Source organism: Natator depressus, chromosome 2 (assembly GCF_965152275.1).
Source record: "Natator depressus isolate rNatDep1 chromosome 2, rNatDep2.hap1, whole genome shotgun sequence".
In the NCBI taxonomy this organism is placed as follows: domain Eukaryota; kingdom Metazoa; phylum Chordata; order Testudines; family Cheloniidae; genus Natator; species Natator depressus.
The window spans coordinates 177,071,235-177,089,126 of record NC_134235.1 but is presented as its reverse complement, the minus strand read 5'-3'; the positions used below and the strand labels follow the sequence as shown (position 1 = coordinate 177,089,126).

General features: G+C 43.4%; 1 protein-coding gene across 2 annotated transcripts in view; it reads left to right on the top strand.

Moving 5' to 3' along the window:
- Nucleotides 1-17,892, top strand: part of BMPER (BMP binding endothelial regulator) — a 190,821-nt gene that overhangs the window by 85,572 nt on the left and 87,357 nt on the right. For both annotated transcript variants that reach the window (XM_074943256.1, XM_074943255.1), the window contains exon 7: nt 14,847-14,946. In XM_074943256.1, coding sequence (XP_074799357.1) covers nt 14,847-14,946 — 100 coding nt within the window. The remainder of the gene's footprint in view (nt 1-14,846; nt 14,947-17,892) is intronic.

Genomic DNA, 17,892 nt, shown 5'->3' with positions numbered 1-17,892 from the left:
CATCACATCAATAGTTTGCTCTTTAGCTGTGAGAAACAGAAACCCTACCTAAAACTTCTTCGTAAATGGCTATTCTTCAATGGTCCCTATATGTATTCCAAACGTGGGTGGAGCCGGAAGGCTTTTGTAGCAGTGTCTGTGGAACCACTGGCTGAAATGACACTAACTCTGCCATGCACCCTCTTGAGGCATACTACATTTCAAAGTTATCAGACTAAGCATGCAATTTTAGAGGACCTAGAAAAGTCGACCTTTAAACAGATGTCGTGATGCAACATTAACTATTGTGATGCTACCACGCCATTATGATATACTGTAATTTGGGTAGTTTGCCTTAATGTTGAATTTACAGGAATAACGTCTGCTGTGATATTAGCAAAAGGCTCTTGTAAGTGCATATCACAAATCTTATACTGCAGTGAGGTAGATGAGTTACCAAAAAATCCTTGGAAAAACAACCTTTTGCACAAGTGAAACAGAGTGCTACTCATATACATATATTGTGACAGTGGCTATCACATTGTAAGTATCAAGTTAGTCTTTTGAAACTTTATGCAAATCCATTGAACTGTACTTCATGTGTTCCTAGTGCCAATGAAAACAAAGTGTTCTCCAAATAATTCAGGGGAAAACTCACTGCTGGGAGAGGCTGGTATCTAGTTTTCAAAGCCACTACTTTGCTGAGCAGCTAAAAACTGAAGCTAGAGGAGTCTCTCTTGGCTTTAACTCTAACTTTCTCATTATCTGGAGGGGGGTAGGAGTAAACTGAACAAGCTTTTAGTGGTTTGTAGTCATTTCTCTGTCCACAGACAGCTTCTAATATAACGTGTTCTATTACAATTTTATAGAAACAGTTCTCTTCAGAAAAGAAATAAATAACTCTGCAGTAGCTCATAGTAAAACACCAGATATTTCCGGAGTATATGGAAGCAACAGTGATATTAATCACAAATAATTTAGCTCCTCCCTCTATTTTCACTGACGTTTTTTAAAACATTTATTAAAATGTCAAAATAATTTTCCTTGCCAGCATCAGTCTATTACTTGAATGTCTTCTCTACGCCCCATCCACATCAATCTAAAGTTCTTGGTTCTTGCCTTCAGGGCCCTGAATAGCTCTTCTTGTGCCCACATTTTGGATCTCATTTCCAAATGCTGCCCCACCTTGTTCCCTGTCTCCCTGTTCAAGCTTCCAGTCTATAACTGCTCCTCCTTCCACAGACAAGGTGGGTGAGGTAATATCTTTTATTGGATCAACTTCTGTTGGTGAGAGAGACAAGCTTTCAAGCTTACAAAGAGCTCTTCTTCAAGTCTGGGACACATATTCAGGGTGTTACAGCTAAATACAAGGTGGACCAGATTGTTTAGCATAAGTAAACGCATATTTCAAGGGACCATACAAGGTAAAGTGACCCATTAACATCCCTCCAGTCATCGGGGGGAAAGCAGCATGGTGGGGTGTTGTTAGTGGGTTGCAGATTTTTGTAACAAGCCATAAATCCCATCTCTCTCTATTCAGTCCATGGTTTTTTGTGTCTAGCAAAATTATGAATTTAAGCTCCCAGGCTGATCTTTTAAAAGTGTTGTGCAGATTTCCTTTGTTCCTGAACACCACTTTGAAAAGATAGTCGGAGAGAGGCTGTGAGGAGCAGCCAATCAGGGCCCAGCAGGTGCACATAAAAAAGGCCGCAAGGCCAGAGGTAGTCAGTTGCTGCTGGGAGCTCAGGGATTGAGGAGCGTGTCCTTGGAAGGCTGAGAGAACTGCAAGTACCTTGGACAGAGGAGCTGCTGTCAGGGTCTGGGGGAGTGAGAGGGAACTCCTGGCTGGCTGCTGGGACTGAGCACCTGTGTGCCCTGAAGTGAGGTTGAAGAAGGTGCTGGGGGCCATGGGGAAGTGGCCCAGGGAAACATAGCGACATTGGAAAGAGTTGCAGCTTGAGGCTGCTATCCATAGGGTCTCTGGGCTGGAACCCAGAGTAGTGGGCGGGACCAGGTCCCCCTCACTCGCCACTGGGGAAGTGGCATGATTATTGGCTGAGACACTAACCCTGGAAGGGGGAACATGGATGCTGACACAGCCGGAGGGCTGAGTTGCGAAGAGGGCACCGTGGTTCCTGAGGTGGCAGGCAAATGCAGAGATGGAGTGACAGTGTGCAAGCCATGGACAGGTGGCGTCAGCCTTGAGGTAATCTCCAGAGTGACCAAAAGGAGGCACCAGTCTGGAGGTGAGTGACATGCCCCATGACAGTGAGCAAGACACTGTTATCAGGATTAATATCCGAAACACTGGAACAGCTGAATAGGTGTTTGAGGAATACTGGATCCTAGACAGAATGAGACTGTAGAAAGGATTTTTTAACCCAAAACCAAGAAGCAGAAGTGGGAATAAATGCTTACATTATAGAGCTGAGAACTTTGGCATCTACAGGTAACTTTGGAGACATTAAAGATTCCCTAATTAGACACAGGATTGTTTGAGGGACATGTGATTCCCGCTTACAGGAGAGATTGTTGAGGAAAAACAGATCTAAACCTGGAGAAATGACTACAAATAGCAAGGGTAGCGGAACTGTCCTGGGAAAAGATCAAAACAGTAATAACCACTAGTGCAGAACAAGTACACAGGCTCAAGCTAAAGGAAGCCAGGAGGCAGGTTAGAGACAGTCTGGCTGAGAATGCAGACATGGTCCAGTGCATATACTACTCCTGGGGCAATTCTGTGCCAAAAATTCTGCGCACAATATTTTAAAATTCGGCAAATTTTATTTGTCAGAATAACACAATATAATCATGTTCCCGCTCTCAGCCCTGGATGCCCATGCCAGGTGGTGTGGGGAGTGCTAGGGGGAAATAAATAAAATTTCGTATGGAACATTAATTCTGCGCAAAGTCTGCATTGTTCAGTAGCGCAGAATTCCAGCAGGAGTAATATACTGTGAAAAGTAACAAGAAAGGCAGAAAGAAAAATTCCCACCTTATGGGCAACGGTGCAAGAGGCTTGGGAAACAAACCACTTTCTATCCCAATGTTGCTACCCAGGAAGAAAAAAGCAGCATTCCATCAGTGACTGAGGATTTAGAGACTTCCAGTGAAGGAGAATATCTGCACTGTGACTTTAGTGGATCCAAAACTCTCAATATATGCACTGCAGAAGAAGGCTGCCAACCATTCAACTGCCATATTTGTAACTATGCTATTAGATCAACAACCAATTCAATTCCAGCTGGATTGCAGAGCCAGCTGCGATGTACTCCCAGCAAAACTGCTAAGCAGCAATATTAGATTGGAGAAATGTGATTAAGTGCTGGTGATGTACACTAAAACCATTCTGAGGCCAGTGGACAAATGCACGTTGTTAAAATGACCCACAAAGAAGTCTCCATGGAAGACTGTATCACAAACATGTTCAAGAATTCTAGGAACAGTGAAACCTTAGAAGCATTGTCTCTGTTTGCATTCAAGTAAAGGGAACTACTGTGTAACCCAAAGGCTTCATATTTAAGAATGCTCTCTTCAACTCGGAGATTCAAGATTAAGCAACTATGCTTGGCCTTATCCATCTCTCACTTATGCAGGTGTAATGTTACTAAAGTAAATAAAATTACATCATTTTTAAACAAGAGGAAAGAATCAGGTCCTTTGTATACTGACAACTGTAAGATGGTAAGCATGGAGTGCCAGACTGGTGTGCCACAGGTTAGCTCCACTTCTTTGCTAAGAGAATAGTTTGAAGTTCTGAGGATGCATTTTGCAAGGAAGTACCAAACAGCACTTACACCTGAAAAGTGCTTTTTTCTCTCATCACCAAAGCACAGCTCTTGAGAACTGGAAGAGCTGACAAGTGGCTGGATTGATTTGGCTCTTGGTACTAGCCACTTCATACACATTGCTGTTGGTTGTTGGAAAACATGGCTGTAATTTAGAGGCTTGTCCTGATCTAAATTACTAGCTAATGGATAATTTAGATAATTCCTCAGCAGCTGGATGCAGCTATATAAAGATTAATTCCAAAAAAAGAAGGCTTGTCAGTTCATAGTTAATTTAAGTCAAGATGTCCTAACTTTGAGATATCAAAGACCACACCGGCAACTTGCTAGGAACCTCAGGAACACAGCTAATTTGCATAAAATGGAGCCAATTGGTTTAACTTTCCTATTAATACAGCCAGGTGACACATTTATCAATATGACTGGCTACTTGCATCAAAATAAAGCATTGGGATGATGAGGCCAGATCCTCAGATGGTATAATCAGCAGAGCTCCATAGATGTCAGTGAGCTATGCCAATTTATACCAGTTGAAGATCTGACCTGTTGTCTCCACGGGATGCACCTGAACATTAGAGAGAAGGGCAGCTGTGATCCCCATTTTAGAACTCCATGGATTGCCTTTGGGCTGCACTTTGGCTGCTTCTGCTTTAGATTTAAACTTGATGACTGGGGGAGGAGGAGTAATAACAGTTTGCTTCCTTTGTTCAAAGTGGTTTATTGCAACTAATAAATATGCTGTGTGGGTAGTACTACAGCTTTACTATCTGGCAGCATGAATACCAGTTCTCACAGATTTTTAAAAATACATCACAAGCATTTGATACTTCTAAACAAATGGCTTAAATAGTATTTTAAAATTCTGAAGCTTGTTTACTTGTGACTTGAGGCAGCTTTACTATTAAAAGCACTCTAAGGTAAGTAGAGTGGTTTTGTTTTGTTTTTCCAAAACTTTGTCATGCAGGTTTTGGCTTTGCAAAACCAAACTTGTGAGTTATCCAGATATTGATCCTATTTTATCCATATCCCCCAATAGTAGGAAAGCTCAAGTAGGCTATGTGTTAAACAAAATGTTACTCTTGTTGGCTCATCTCTAACTGTATGTGCATGTCTGAGTATACATAATTCAATATTACCTTCCTTCGGTCTATATAAACTATATAGACCATGGTTATTTTCTGTGTTCCACGAATGGTTAGTAAATCTTCCTGAATTATATCTTTTTTAACTCTCAGAAGATGGTAAGACCAGTGATAAATTATTTGTAGATGTGGCATGATTCTGATCTATGTTCACCTTGTCACTGTAGAGCCAAATCCTTACACAGGCAAAGTTCTCATTGATTTCAATGAGAATTTTATTGGAGCAAAAATGTCAGGATTCAGCCCATGATGATCTGTTACACATTTGTTCTTAGCTTTCATTCTGGAAGAAGTTTGAAAGGTTTCATGTGTCACCAGATAAGCTTTCTTTACCTCGAGGGAAAACCTACTAAAGTAGCATTATTCTAACCTCAGGACATACATACATCTAGAGATGCAGAACAATGTCAGATGCAGGCTATATTCACAACAGGTGTCGATGTACAAACTAAGACAGATCTTCAAGCTGTCTTGGGCTTTACATAAGGATTTTACTCAGCTAGAGACCAAAACTAGCTTTTGATAGGCAGGGCCGGCTCCTGCTTTTTTGCAGCCTCAAGCCGTGAGAAAAAAAAGAAAAGAAAAAAAAAACCCGATTGAGCTGCTGCTGAAGTGCCACCGAAGTGGAAGGGAGGGAATGAAGGACTCGCCCCCGAATTGCTGCCAAAGACCCGGACGTGCCGCCCCAATAACTGACGGAGTGCTGCTCCTCTCTATTGGCCGCCCCAGGCACCTGCTTCCTTCGCTGGTGCCTGAAGCCAGCCCTGTTGATGGGTAAAGGCTCAATCAGGGCTCACTCCCAAGTGAACAGGCTCACCCCCAAGTAAGTGGCTAAAAGAAGCCCAGTGAATCTGAACAGATTAACCAATCAGATTGCTGTTCATTCTAAACTGCTCCCAGGTCCTTGCAGGGGACTAAAACCTATAATAAATATATGTTAAAGCAATGCCAATTTGACAACATCAATGGTGTAAATGTGGTGAGTGGAATCATGCTGATAGGGACATAAGCAAGTAAGAGAAATCTTCAGGTGGGATTAAGGTAATGACAGTATTCCTACTTTGGAAAAAAAATCCAGCCTTACAGGCAAGAGCATTTGTAACTCCTGTTTCACTAGGCTTGCTCCATTAGCTGATATGTTTGAGGGTTGAGCCCTGCGCAGATACAAAATTTATACCTGCAAAAATGGTCCATGGATTTCTGCAGATTTGCAGGGCTGTACATTTCAGAAACAGGAACAAGCTGGTTATGCAGAGAAGGCAGCTCACTTCAGCTACCCACAGATGGTTAAATAGTGCTCACGCCCTGAGCAGTTATTCCTTTTCTCTCCGCATGCCTGATAACAGTTCCATTGAATGGGACAGGGGGTTATTTTAAGCATTAGCAGGTAGTTTTGTCCTGAGAGACCCCTTATAATCATATCATCTTTCTCCTCTCAGGAGCTACAGAAAGTTTACACAGACTTTTGTCTGTGTTGGGTGACTGTCTAGGGGTTCATTGTTTTTTTAGCTTTGTGAGTTAAAGTCCTTCATGAATTGACAATTAATGTATGTTTTTAAAATGATAATACAGTCACTTAAAGTGTTTCTGCAGGTTTGAACCTATTTACCTGTTGTTTGGATATTTCTTATACATACAGTATGATAGGCCATACCGATAGAATCAGTAAACAGTCTCAAACACTTTTAAAGTGAGACCACTGTACATGCACAAATGGCCTGATTTTCCCCTCACACCAGTTTTATACTATTGTAGCTCCATTGACTTCACTGCGTTTCCTCTTGATTTTTATCAGTGTAAGTGAGAGCAGAATCAGACCCCAATTAGATTCTGACCAGCATTTTTCATAAATCTAATATAAATATATTGTTTATCCCACAACATACTTTCCTACATGATTAAAAGCTTACTCTTGGATTTTGTCAAAGACAGGTTCACTTCAGCAGAAGCTACTGTGTGAGGAATTCGTTAGCTAGTTCCACCTTGAAGTTAGCATCATTCACAGAGTTATAGAATCATAGAAATGTAGGAATGGAAGGGATCCTGAGAGGTCATCTAATCCACCCCCCACTCCCCATGCTGAGGGAGGACCAAGTAAACCTTAAACATCCCTAACAAGTGTTTGTCTAATCTGTTCTTAACCCCCCTCCCAGTGACAGGGTCTCTTCCTCTGGGGGGTCTGCTAATAAGGGGCTCCACCGGGCTTTGCTTTCTGGTCGAGGACCCTGGAGCGGACATCTCGCCCATAGCTTCCCTCTCCTTTCTTAGGTTCTGTTGTCTAGGGGTTTTCTGCTTGGGGGTCTCTACCCCCTTCCTCGGGGAATCTCCTCTTTTTCTTATTTTGGGCTTTCTCCCTCTGCCCACCTTCCCTCCTGCCTGGGAAGGAGTCCCAATCCAAATTCACTACCACCGGATAAGACAGGCCCTTTACTACCCCGACCTGTGGCCACTTAAACCTGCCCCAAACCTTGAGGGGCACCTGGGCCATAGGGTATTGCCTCCTATCTCAGTGGATGCATTCTACATCCATCTTCACACTGGGAATCCACCAGTGCGGCCTCACCAGCTTCCTTTGTACCAGAGAACAGGCTGAGGCCAAGTTTCTTCCCCACCATCACTGCAATGGTGGACAGCTTCCACCCCTTCCCTCTAGCATTTGCCCAGCCACAAAAGTCTGCCCACCCGCTATCGAGGTGTGAGCAGTCCTTCTTCTTGTGTCCCAGTTGCCTGCACTGCCAGTAGACAGCTGGTCTGGATCCTGTGGGAGCCCCTCAGGCGGGGATTCTCTGGGCCTTCTCCCAGGCTCCACTTCCTTGCTTGACCGTCCCACCTTCCTGGGGAAGTCCGCCTCCATAAGCTTTATAGTCACCTCAACTGTATTTGGTTGGTGCCTCCTCACCCACACCTTTATGTTCTTGGGGAGGCCTTGTAAGAACTTCTCTAGAATGAGCACATCCATGATCTCCCCCACTGTGCATTAACTTTTGGGCAAATGCCCAGGGCCTCAAACCCCCCCCCCCATCCACCTCACCGACCGGAACTTCTGGTGGTAATTCTCTACGGACAGCCCCACCCAGGGCTGGATTAAGACCTTTAGAGGCCCTAAGCACTGAAAAGATTATGGTGCCCCCATATGTAATTCAAAATAAAAACAATACTATACTGTAAAATAAAATTTTATTTTTCGAAATAACACAAAACGTACATGTATGCTGAAATTAAAATAGCTTCTTTCTAGATTTTCTGATTGCAAAATTCTGGATCAGTTCATTGAAGCTGACTCGATGAAACATGTCCGCTTCCATACACAATAGGGAAAGTGAATCAAGTCTGTCCTGACACATTGTTGTTCTCTGAGGGTTTTTTATTCTTTTCGGCTGAGAAAAAGAGCATTCTGTGGAGCAGTTAGTAATCATCAATGTTAGAAAAATATGTACTGTGATCTCTACATTTGGAAATACACATTGTATTCCTTCTTTCAATATTGTGTCATGAAGATCAATATGACTGAACTTCATTTTTCCTGTTTCATTAACTTTGCGCTCATATAACAGTGAAACTGCTGTACTTCTCCACAGAGATTCATGTTCAAGTCAACAGGGTAGGAGTCAACTAGCTTTTGGGAACCTTGTGAATATTGTTTGTCAGATAAGCCCATATTGTTTAGAAAAGAAAATCTACTTGATACTACCTTGTACACTTCACCTATCCTCTTCATATGAGCTTTAAGTGAATCAATTATAGTGTAGTAAGTAGATACGCGAAATTACACAACATACACTATTGTAATGTATATATATATATGAATGAAAGAAAACGAATCAAGTATGTATAACTCAGAAGAATATATCAATAATAAAACAAATTTATTGCACGATATGACAGGATCTGATTTCCTCACATTATTTCAGTCTATGTTAGTAGGACGCCCCCCTGGTTTAGGTGGGGATAAGTAATAAAAAGAGAACAGAAAAACGGGGGAAGAGTGTGTAGTGGAGTGTAAGGAAGTCTAAGAAAGTTCTGATTTTTCCCATGATGACTACTTTGATGCTTTTTTTGAAATATCAAATGTTTTAAAAAAAAACTCTCATTTTTTTTGTGCCCCCTGCTTTGCTGGTGCCCTAAGCATGTGCTTCGTCTGCCTGTTGGGTAATCCAGCCCTAGCCCCACCCAAACCAGGACAGCTGCCTTTACTGCTTCATTCCTGGCCTGCTCTTCACTTACAGCCAGTAGGCCATTGGGCTTTGCTGGCTAGGTAGGGAGCCAGTCGCAGGGCCCAGGTTGCCCTGTCCCATCCAGCCCCCATGGCTACCTGCTTAAATGTGCCTAGGAAGATGTTAGGGTCATCTGTTGGGCCCATTTTACACAGTCCTAAGCCCAGCGCCTGGACGCCATCCCCTCCCGTGGGACTCACCACTTTCTGCAGGAGCTGCTGTTCGATGCCAGCCTGCTCCCCAGTGAAGCCCTGCAGGCTCTTCTGCTGTTCTGCCTGCCAGGTGAGCAGGGCCTGTCTCTACAGCTGGTGGGCTTGCTGAAAACTTTGCATTGACTTCTGCACTCCTCCTGCTGCTTGACCAGCCACTGCATGGTCTCCTCCATCTCCAGGCTGCCAAACACATGCTCTGTCACGGGATCCCAGACAAGCCCCCCACATGTAGCAGATTGCAGCAGGGCCCCTTGGCTCCTTTCTCTGCCAAGTCCACAAAATCACTCTGAGACTCTGGGGTTAGTATCCACTGCTGCAGTTTATTCACAGGCTTGTTCCCACCACCATTTCACCATGTACAGTTGGCCCTTCACCATCAGGAGGGCGAGAGAGAGGGACTCCCTGCCTTTTCCCTTTCTTTCTGCCTTCCCCAAGGCTTTTATACAGTCCCAGCTCTCTCTGCCTCCCCAATTAGGGCCACGTTATCTCCAGGCATCTCTAATCTAGCCCCCTAAATGGGAGCTGACGTGACAGAGAGCTGAGTCAGCAACCCTTTGCCCAGCACCCTGTCACAGAATGTTATATGGCTCAGTGTCAAATTGAGATAAATCATGTCTACTGCTTCCCACCCCGTCCACTAAGCCAATAATCCTTTCAAAGAAGGAAATTAGGCTGATTTGGACTGATTTGTTCTTGACAAATCCACGTTGGCTATTTTTTATAACCCCATTATCCTTCAGGTGCTTAAAAATTAATTCTTTAATAATTTGTTTGAGCATGTCTCAAGGTATCAAAGTTAGACTGACTGGTCTATAATACCCCAGATACTCTTTGTTCCCCTTTTTAAGTTTGCCTTTCTTCAGTCCTATGGGACCTAACCCATCCTCCATGAGTTCTCAAAGATAATTGCTAATGGTTCTGAGATTGCTTGAGCTAGTTCCTTAAGCACCCTAGGGTTGAATTTCATCAGGCCCTGCTGACTGGAATACTTCTAACTTCTCTAGATAGTATTTAACCTGTACTTTCCCTATTCTGGCTTGTATTATGGATATAGCCATTTGATTTTGTCACATCAAAATAATTTGTAATTTTCTATAGGAATTTTCAGTTAATCAAAGTTAATACTGGGAAAGAAGGCAACAAGCTATTTTCCATTTGCTTTTTTCTTGACCTATTGTAGCAACATATTGTATATGTACACAACTTCTTTTCATGCTGTTTGAAGCACTGGGGACTCCTCCTGGGATTTTGAACTCAGGACAAGTAATGCTACGTGTTTTTAGGAGAATAAAGGTCCAGATCATAGCATTGTACAGGTTTTGATGTTTTCTTAAAGCTTGAAACTCACCAACTCTCTATAATAGCTGAAGACCAGGTGGAGTTACTATTATTTTAAATTAAATAGGTGGATTTGTTTTATGTCTTTTTGAACATACACCATATGATGACATGTAAGTCTGGAATATCTATCTTGGGTAGCAGAGACCTGGAATGTTGCTTCACTCTTAGGACCTAAACAGCATAACAGCTGGAATCAGAAACCAGTGATAAAAAGCCAGACATGATTCAGTTTGAGAGAAAATTCCTGGATGGGGGAAAGGAGAGGTGAGCAGAATAGAAAAAGGTGCTGAGCACAAAGGAACTAAAAATAAAAGGCAAAAACAAACAACCATTTAGCATTACTTATCAATAGGATGCTACCAAATTCACTGCCATGAAAAACACGTTGCGGACCATGAAATCTGGTCTCCCCCCATGAAATCTGATCTTTTGTGTACTTTTACTATACATATTTCACAGAGGAGACCAGCATTTCCCAAACTGGGGGTCCTGACCCAAAAAGGAGAGGCAGGGGAGGCAAAAGGTTATTGTTGGGGGGGTCCACAGTATTGCCACCCTTACCTCTGTGCTGCCTTCAGAGCTGGACAGCCGAAGAGCAGAAGTGGCTGGCTGAGAGCCCAGCTCTGAAGGCAGCGCCGCTGCCAGCAGCAGCACAGAAATATGGATGGCATGGAATGGTATTGCCACCCTTGCTTCTGCGCTGCTGCCTTCAGAGCTGGGCAGCCGGAGAGTGGTAGTTGCTAGCCAAGGGCCCAGCTCTGCAGGCAGCAGTGCAGAAGTAAGAGTGGCAATACCATACCATGCTATCCTTCCTTCTGCACTGCTGCTGGCAATGACCCTGCATTCAGAGCTGGGCTTCCGGCCAGCAGTCCTGCTTTCTGGCTGCCTAGCTCTGAAGGCAGCGCTGCCATGAACAGCAGTGCAGAAGTAAGGGTGGCAATACCTCGACCCTTCTACGATAACCTTGCGACTCCCCCACAACCCCCCTTTGCGTGAGGACTCCTACAGTTACAACATCATGAAATTTCAGATTTAAATATCTGCAATCATGACATTTATGATTTTAAAAATTCTATGACTGTGAAATTGACCGAAATGGACCGTGAACTTGGTAGGGCCCTTCTTATCAAATGAAAACATATTTCTGTTTGGTGGAAAACACATGTCCTAGGGCCTTTTCTGAACAACATTTTATGAGATTCCTGATGATAAAATATCCCCTAGACCTCTGTGTAATATCCTATATATTGGTTATGTTTAGTGACAATCAAGATTTACAAAAGTGGCTAGTGGCTTTGGGTGCTTTAATTTCTGGATACCCAACTTGCCACACCTTTTTGGGGGTTTGGTTTTCAGAAGGAGGTGCTTTTAGGTGTTTGGGGGGATAATACCATCCCCCCGTTTAATTAAGGTTCAGCTGGGAATAACCAGACCTTCTGTACCATGTGATATACTTTAAGCTGAGGATGTTTGCCAATTGTGGCTTTGCGGCAGCCAATCTTGTTGAGGAGATGAACTGAAGCTGCTTTGTAAATGTGAGCCAGGGCTGAGGTGATCTGGAGGAAAAGAGAACATTTATGATTAGAGGCTCCCCCTTTTTTAGGATCTTCATTCCTGATTCACCAAGGGAATTATAAATCAAATGCAGAGATGATGAAATTTATTTGAGGTAGGATGAACAAAACTGCATTAACTCCCTTACTCAGCCCTGAACATGGGCTTGACAGGCTAACCTCAGAAACCACACAGTGGGTTAAAATATATACACACCTAAATTCTTCAATGCACTGTGAGGAGTGTAGTATAAAAACCTAAGCAGAACAGAACAGACTAGAAAGGGGTTTCTCCATGAAGGATTGCACCTGAGTTTTGGCTTGATCAGACGAAGAAGTGGGGCTGCAAAACAGTTTTGGGGATGTGTATATGCAGAAAACAAAATCTGTAGGTGAGGCTGTGGGAAGGGGCCCTTTCATATTGCAGGGCTCTGGTCAACCAAGCTACTAGATCATTCCTTAACCCTCATCAGTGTTCTTCTCCCTCCACCCACCCCCATCTGATCAAGGGCTCCATGCTCTAATTACTCATTCACATTATCTTTTCAGGATGGGTTCTGTCTTCTATGAGCTTTCCCCTTGGTGGATTGACAGCACCATTTCCGTGAGCCAGGGAGAGAGATTTATTCTCTCATTCTGCACCTGTGCCTCTTCCTAAAGAGCTATTCCCTGAGCATCAGAAGAATCCTCAGTGAAGGAATTCATTTAGTTTTGTCAAAGTTTCCTGTCTGATCCATAATTTAGATCAGCAGTTTCAGCTTGCAATAAACTCTGTATTCCTGGATGCTGCAATGAAAGAATGATGACCAGGCCATAGCCATGTGCATTCAGGATACTTCACTGGCCCCCTTGGGGCAGATGGGAAAAATGTTCTTTTCAGAGAGTTCTGAGTCTGAAATCTTGTTACAGTATGTGATACAGACAGTACATTAATTTTTTTGTAATAGTATCAGAATGGATTAGTCTGCTCTTGCTACATAAAAGCTCACTCATAGTTCACTGTACTATTGTACTGTTTGGGGGTGGAGTCTTGTACCATAATTTCAAACAGTGAACTCTTAAAAGAATGGCTTTTTCCATCTGTTTCAAGGGAGGTCAGAGAAGAATCCTGAAGGCATATGGCTGTGGACTACTCTTAAATCTTTCATTGCAGCATCCAGGAATACAGAGTATATTGTGGATTGAATCTTTAGCTCTAAATTATGGATTGGGCAGGACATTTAGATTAAACTAACTGAATTCCCTTCATGGGACAAAGGTGGCCAGATTTTAAAAGTGAAAAACCTGGATACCAGTCCTGGGTGTGGAGGACATTTTGGTTGAGGTTTTGAGATGTGCACAGAAAGGTTTTGGCAACAGAGCGGAGAGTGGAAAAGTCTTTCTTTCTCTCCATCTTTAGCCAAAATATCCCCTCCCCGCTAGAGTGACCAGATGTCCCAATTTCACAGGGGCAGGGGCTTTGTCTTATACAGGTGCCTCTTACCCCTCACCCCTTGTTCCAATTTGTCACACTTGTGATCTGGTCACCCTACTCCCCACCATCCCCTACAAATCTCCCTTTTAGAATAAAAAGCAGGATATTATTTAGACTGAAAACTCTTTGAGACACAAATGGTCTTTTCTTACTATATGTGTGTACAGCATCTAGGACAATAGGGCTCGGCTTCCAAACTAGGGCCTTGAATCACTACTGCATTACAAGTAATAAATAATGTTTCAGTAAAGAATATTTATCTGTCTGTCACCTTCACTTTTTTTCCTCCAGTCCCAACGCTTTTGCCTCTTTCTCTACCCTGTATCTGCAAGACCAACTTCTTTTTCCTTTGAAATCGCCCCTGAACCAAGTCCTGCCTTACTTCTGCTCTTTCCCCCTTGTCACTATATTGTTGGTTGATTTCCTTCAACTGATTTCTCTATTCTTACACTTTCTATGCTGTTTCTCTTTTGCCTTTTTCTCATTTTCTCCTCTACTTTCTCCTGCTCCTTCAGTATACACTTCTTTCCTCTCTCTTTCTATCTGCCACACTCCTTCTATCTCATTGACTACCTGTTCTTTGTTCTCTGAACAGTGCAGACTTTTTGGGTGTGCACAGTTGTACTGAGAATGTGCTTTCATGAATGATTGTGGCTACTTGGCATTCCTGAAGTGGTGGAAATACTTGGAGAATACCCATCCTCCTCTTACTTTTGTTCTTTAACTCTGCTTCCTATCCCAGACAAGCTCAGAAGTCCTATGCAGCAGCATATGTGGTGAAAAATAATGGAAAAAAGTGTTCACTGGCTTTTTGGAACCTCAAGAAAGGTTCATGGGTTATGCTTTTATTCTACCTGATTTTCCCACATCCGTATTGAGAAATCAGTTAGCCAGGCACTTCTCTTTGTGCAGCTATCACTTGCTTATTGTTTACCCGAGTGAAAAACAGTAATACATGTAGAGATTCTGCAAGGAATGTAGGAAGTGCTGTATGGCAGTTGCATAAAGTCTCTGTGCCAGGTATGAATAGACATATATGTGGGTAAATATTGCTTCTGCTAAGGCTTCTGTAAGACTTGTCACCAGTGTGTGTGTGTGTGCACGTGTTTTTTCTTTTTTCTAATTGAGCCTATTTTCCCATAGGGAGGCAGGACAAAGTGTGTACGAGAAGTCTGCCCCATTCTGTCATGTCCCCAGCATCTCAGTCACATTCCTTCTGGACACTGTTGCCCCAAGTGTTTAGGTGAGTTGTTCTTTTCACAGGCATAATGTATGTAATGCAATATATTTCTGCATAGTGGCTTTCATACAAATATTTCACAGCCAATAAAAAGCAAAAATTAGTGATGCTTAGTAGTAAAGGCTACAATCTGCTTTTTATACATGTCTCAATAGACATGGTAGGGTCTTGAAGAAAGACACAAAGGACAAATTTTGGGAGAGAGGCTGGGAAATTTGTTGTGTGTGAGAGAAAAGAATGTTGCCTTTATCACACATGTTTTGCAAAGCAGAGTGAGATTGGGGGAGGCGGCTCATTGAAATGTCCATAAATCCTAGAAAGATGCTTCACCTTTTGTTATTTTATTCAAGCTGGTTTCCCCATATTTGGTTTTGAGGAAATAGCGATCGAAGGAAGACCCTCAGCTGAAGTGTCGTTATTAAAAACTGTTGTCAGAATAGATAGGGACCTATTAATTTGTGTAATTGTTTGCTCCCTGGAGGGGCATCATAGTCTGAACTGGGAAGTTTTTCAGTTGGATTAAGATAACTCAGTACATGCTTTTGCATGAGATGGTTTCTTTTGCCCCAGAACATCAATCAATGTAAACAATATGAAATTCTGAGGGAGGAACATCTGCCCTCCAGTTGTTGACACTGGTGGGGGCCCAATTTGGACCAGAAAGAATCAGTCTGGCCATTTGTCTACATGCAAGGTATTAAAGTTAAATTAAAGATTACAGGGATTGGAATAGAAATGAGTTGCCCTTAATAAAGTATTGTATGAAGTATTTACCTCTAATCTCAGATACTCCCCACCTCAGCTCACCTCTACTTTTGGTTCCAGAAGTGGTATCGTGATCTTCAGGTACAGCCTGGGGAGAGAGTGCTGTTTCCTTCTAGTGCCAAGAAAGCTTTTTAGAATTGCTTTGCCATCATTCTAAACGGCCAGCACCTTGAAAAGAGGGGAAGTCCAGAATCCCTTTCCCTTGAGGCTGAGGACAGTTGATGTTACCTAGTGGTCTCTCAGCTGGGCTCTGTTACTGGATGTCTAAGAAGTCGCAGAGCACATGCACTCTGGGGCTTCCTACACATTTGGGAGATGTCAAATTTAAGAGGAACAGCAGCAGGTTCCCGAAAAGAGACTTCTGGGTCTAAAAGGCATCTGTGATGTGGAGACTCAAGGACTGAGCCAGACTCCTTTTGGGAAGGCAGACTGTTCCAAACCACACTGAATCTGAAAAAGGTTAAGACTTTGGCTTGCTCTTATTTTGTTCATACCATCTCCACCCACACCTTGATTCAATAATCCTCAGTGCATCACTCTAATTCAGATGCAAAGAATAGCAACAAGCTATCATGAAGGGAATCTGGGTTTTAATTTTGTCTGCTCAGTCTGACAGAGTTGGGACCATTAGAGTCTTGATACAACTCCTCTCACCCAGTTAGAGGGGATTTTATTGTCTCAGCCATATCCCATACTAGAATCTTGAGCCTGTTTCCAGGGCTGGCTTAGTGAAAGGACACAATGGGCCATGGCCCATGAGCCTCCAGGCCTGTAGATTGTTCCAGAATCTCATAATATTTAACATGTTTTGCCTGCTTGAAACACAGCTTTTTATTTTATTTTATTTTATTTTATTTTATTTGAGAAGCTTTATAAATACCTGGCTTGGACATAAAACTGCAGCACCTGAGAGTACACCCCTGGTGTCACCTATCACCCCACTGGAACCCATGTGGGGTATCATCAAACAACAACAACCATACTCGATAGGGACCCCATTATGAAAGAAATATTTCTTTAACTCCCTCTTCTGGTCTTCAAACAACTCCCAACTTCTCAGCATCAGAGTCAAGCTCGCCACAGACCAGGACACACCAACTCAAAGTGGCACCATGTTCTGCCTGAACAGATGCAAAACCTACAGACATATCTCCACTAGTACAATGATCAACACCCTCTGTGACCCAGGGTGCCTCGGGCAGCCCACACTGGAAATGCCAAGGTCAGGGCAGGCTGCAAAAGGGAGAGCAGATACTCCCAAGACTGGTGGGTAACACTGAAGTTAAGCCTTCCAACCAGTCACAAACTGTGCTTCTGATCCCTCACACTGGTTATTAAGAAGCAAAAAAGAAATCACACAGCCTCCTTTATTGCATTCCAGTTCCCTGGCTCCCAATCAGCACCTAGGTCCAGTACAGTGAGAAGTTATTTTAAAACTCTACTGTGACGGGGCAAGGCCAGATGGCTATAGAAAAGTAGTGGGAGATAGATATATTAGCTCCAGGCTAAACAAATCCCTGGTACCAGAATAAGTTAAATGGCAGCTGCTCCAGGTCAGTTAAGACACCTGGGGCCAATTAAGAACTTTCCAGAAGGCAGGGAGAAGGCTAGGTTGATTGGGACACCTGAAGCCAGTCAGGGACTGGCTGAAACTAGTTAAGAGCCTCCCAGTTAGTCAGGTGGGTGTGGATGTCAGGAGCTGTGGGAGGAAGTTGTGCTGTTGGAGAGACTGAGCAGTACACATCATATCAGGCACAAGGAAGGAGGCCCTGAGGTAAGGGTGAAGTGGAGCTTGAGGAAGTGGGGGCTGCTGTGGGGAAGTAGCCCAGGGAATTGTATGTGTCAGGTTTCTAAAAGGTCAGCTACCATAGCTGATACTATTAGGGTCCCTGGGCTGGAGCCCGGAGTAGAGGGTGGGCCCGGGCTCCCCTCCCCCCCTCGGTTAATCACTGAGACTGGGAGACAAGAGAGACTATGCAAGAGAGGATAGCTTCTCCTCACCTCCCTCGCTGGCTTATGATGAAAATGGCTCAGTAGACTGTGACCCTTGTCTCTAGAGAGAGAAGGGTTACATGGAGGGTCACAGTGAGCCTCTGAGGCTAGTGAAATCCGCCAGGAAATGCGGGACCCACGGGGGCAAGGACAGAGCTTTGTCACACTACTCACATATAGAAAATGTTCTTC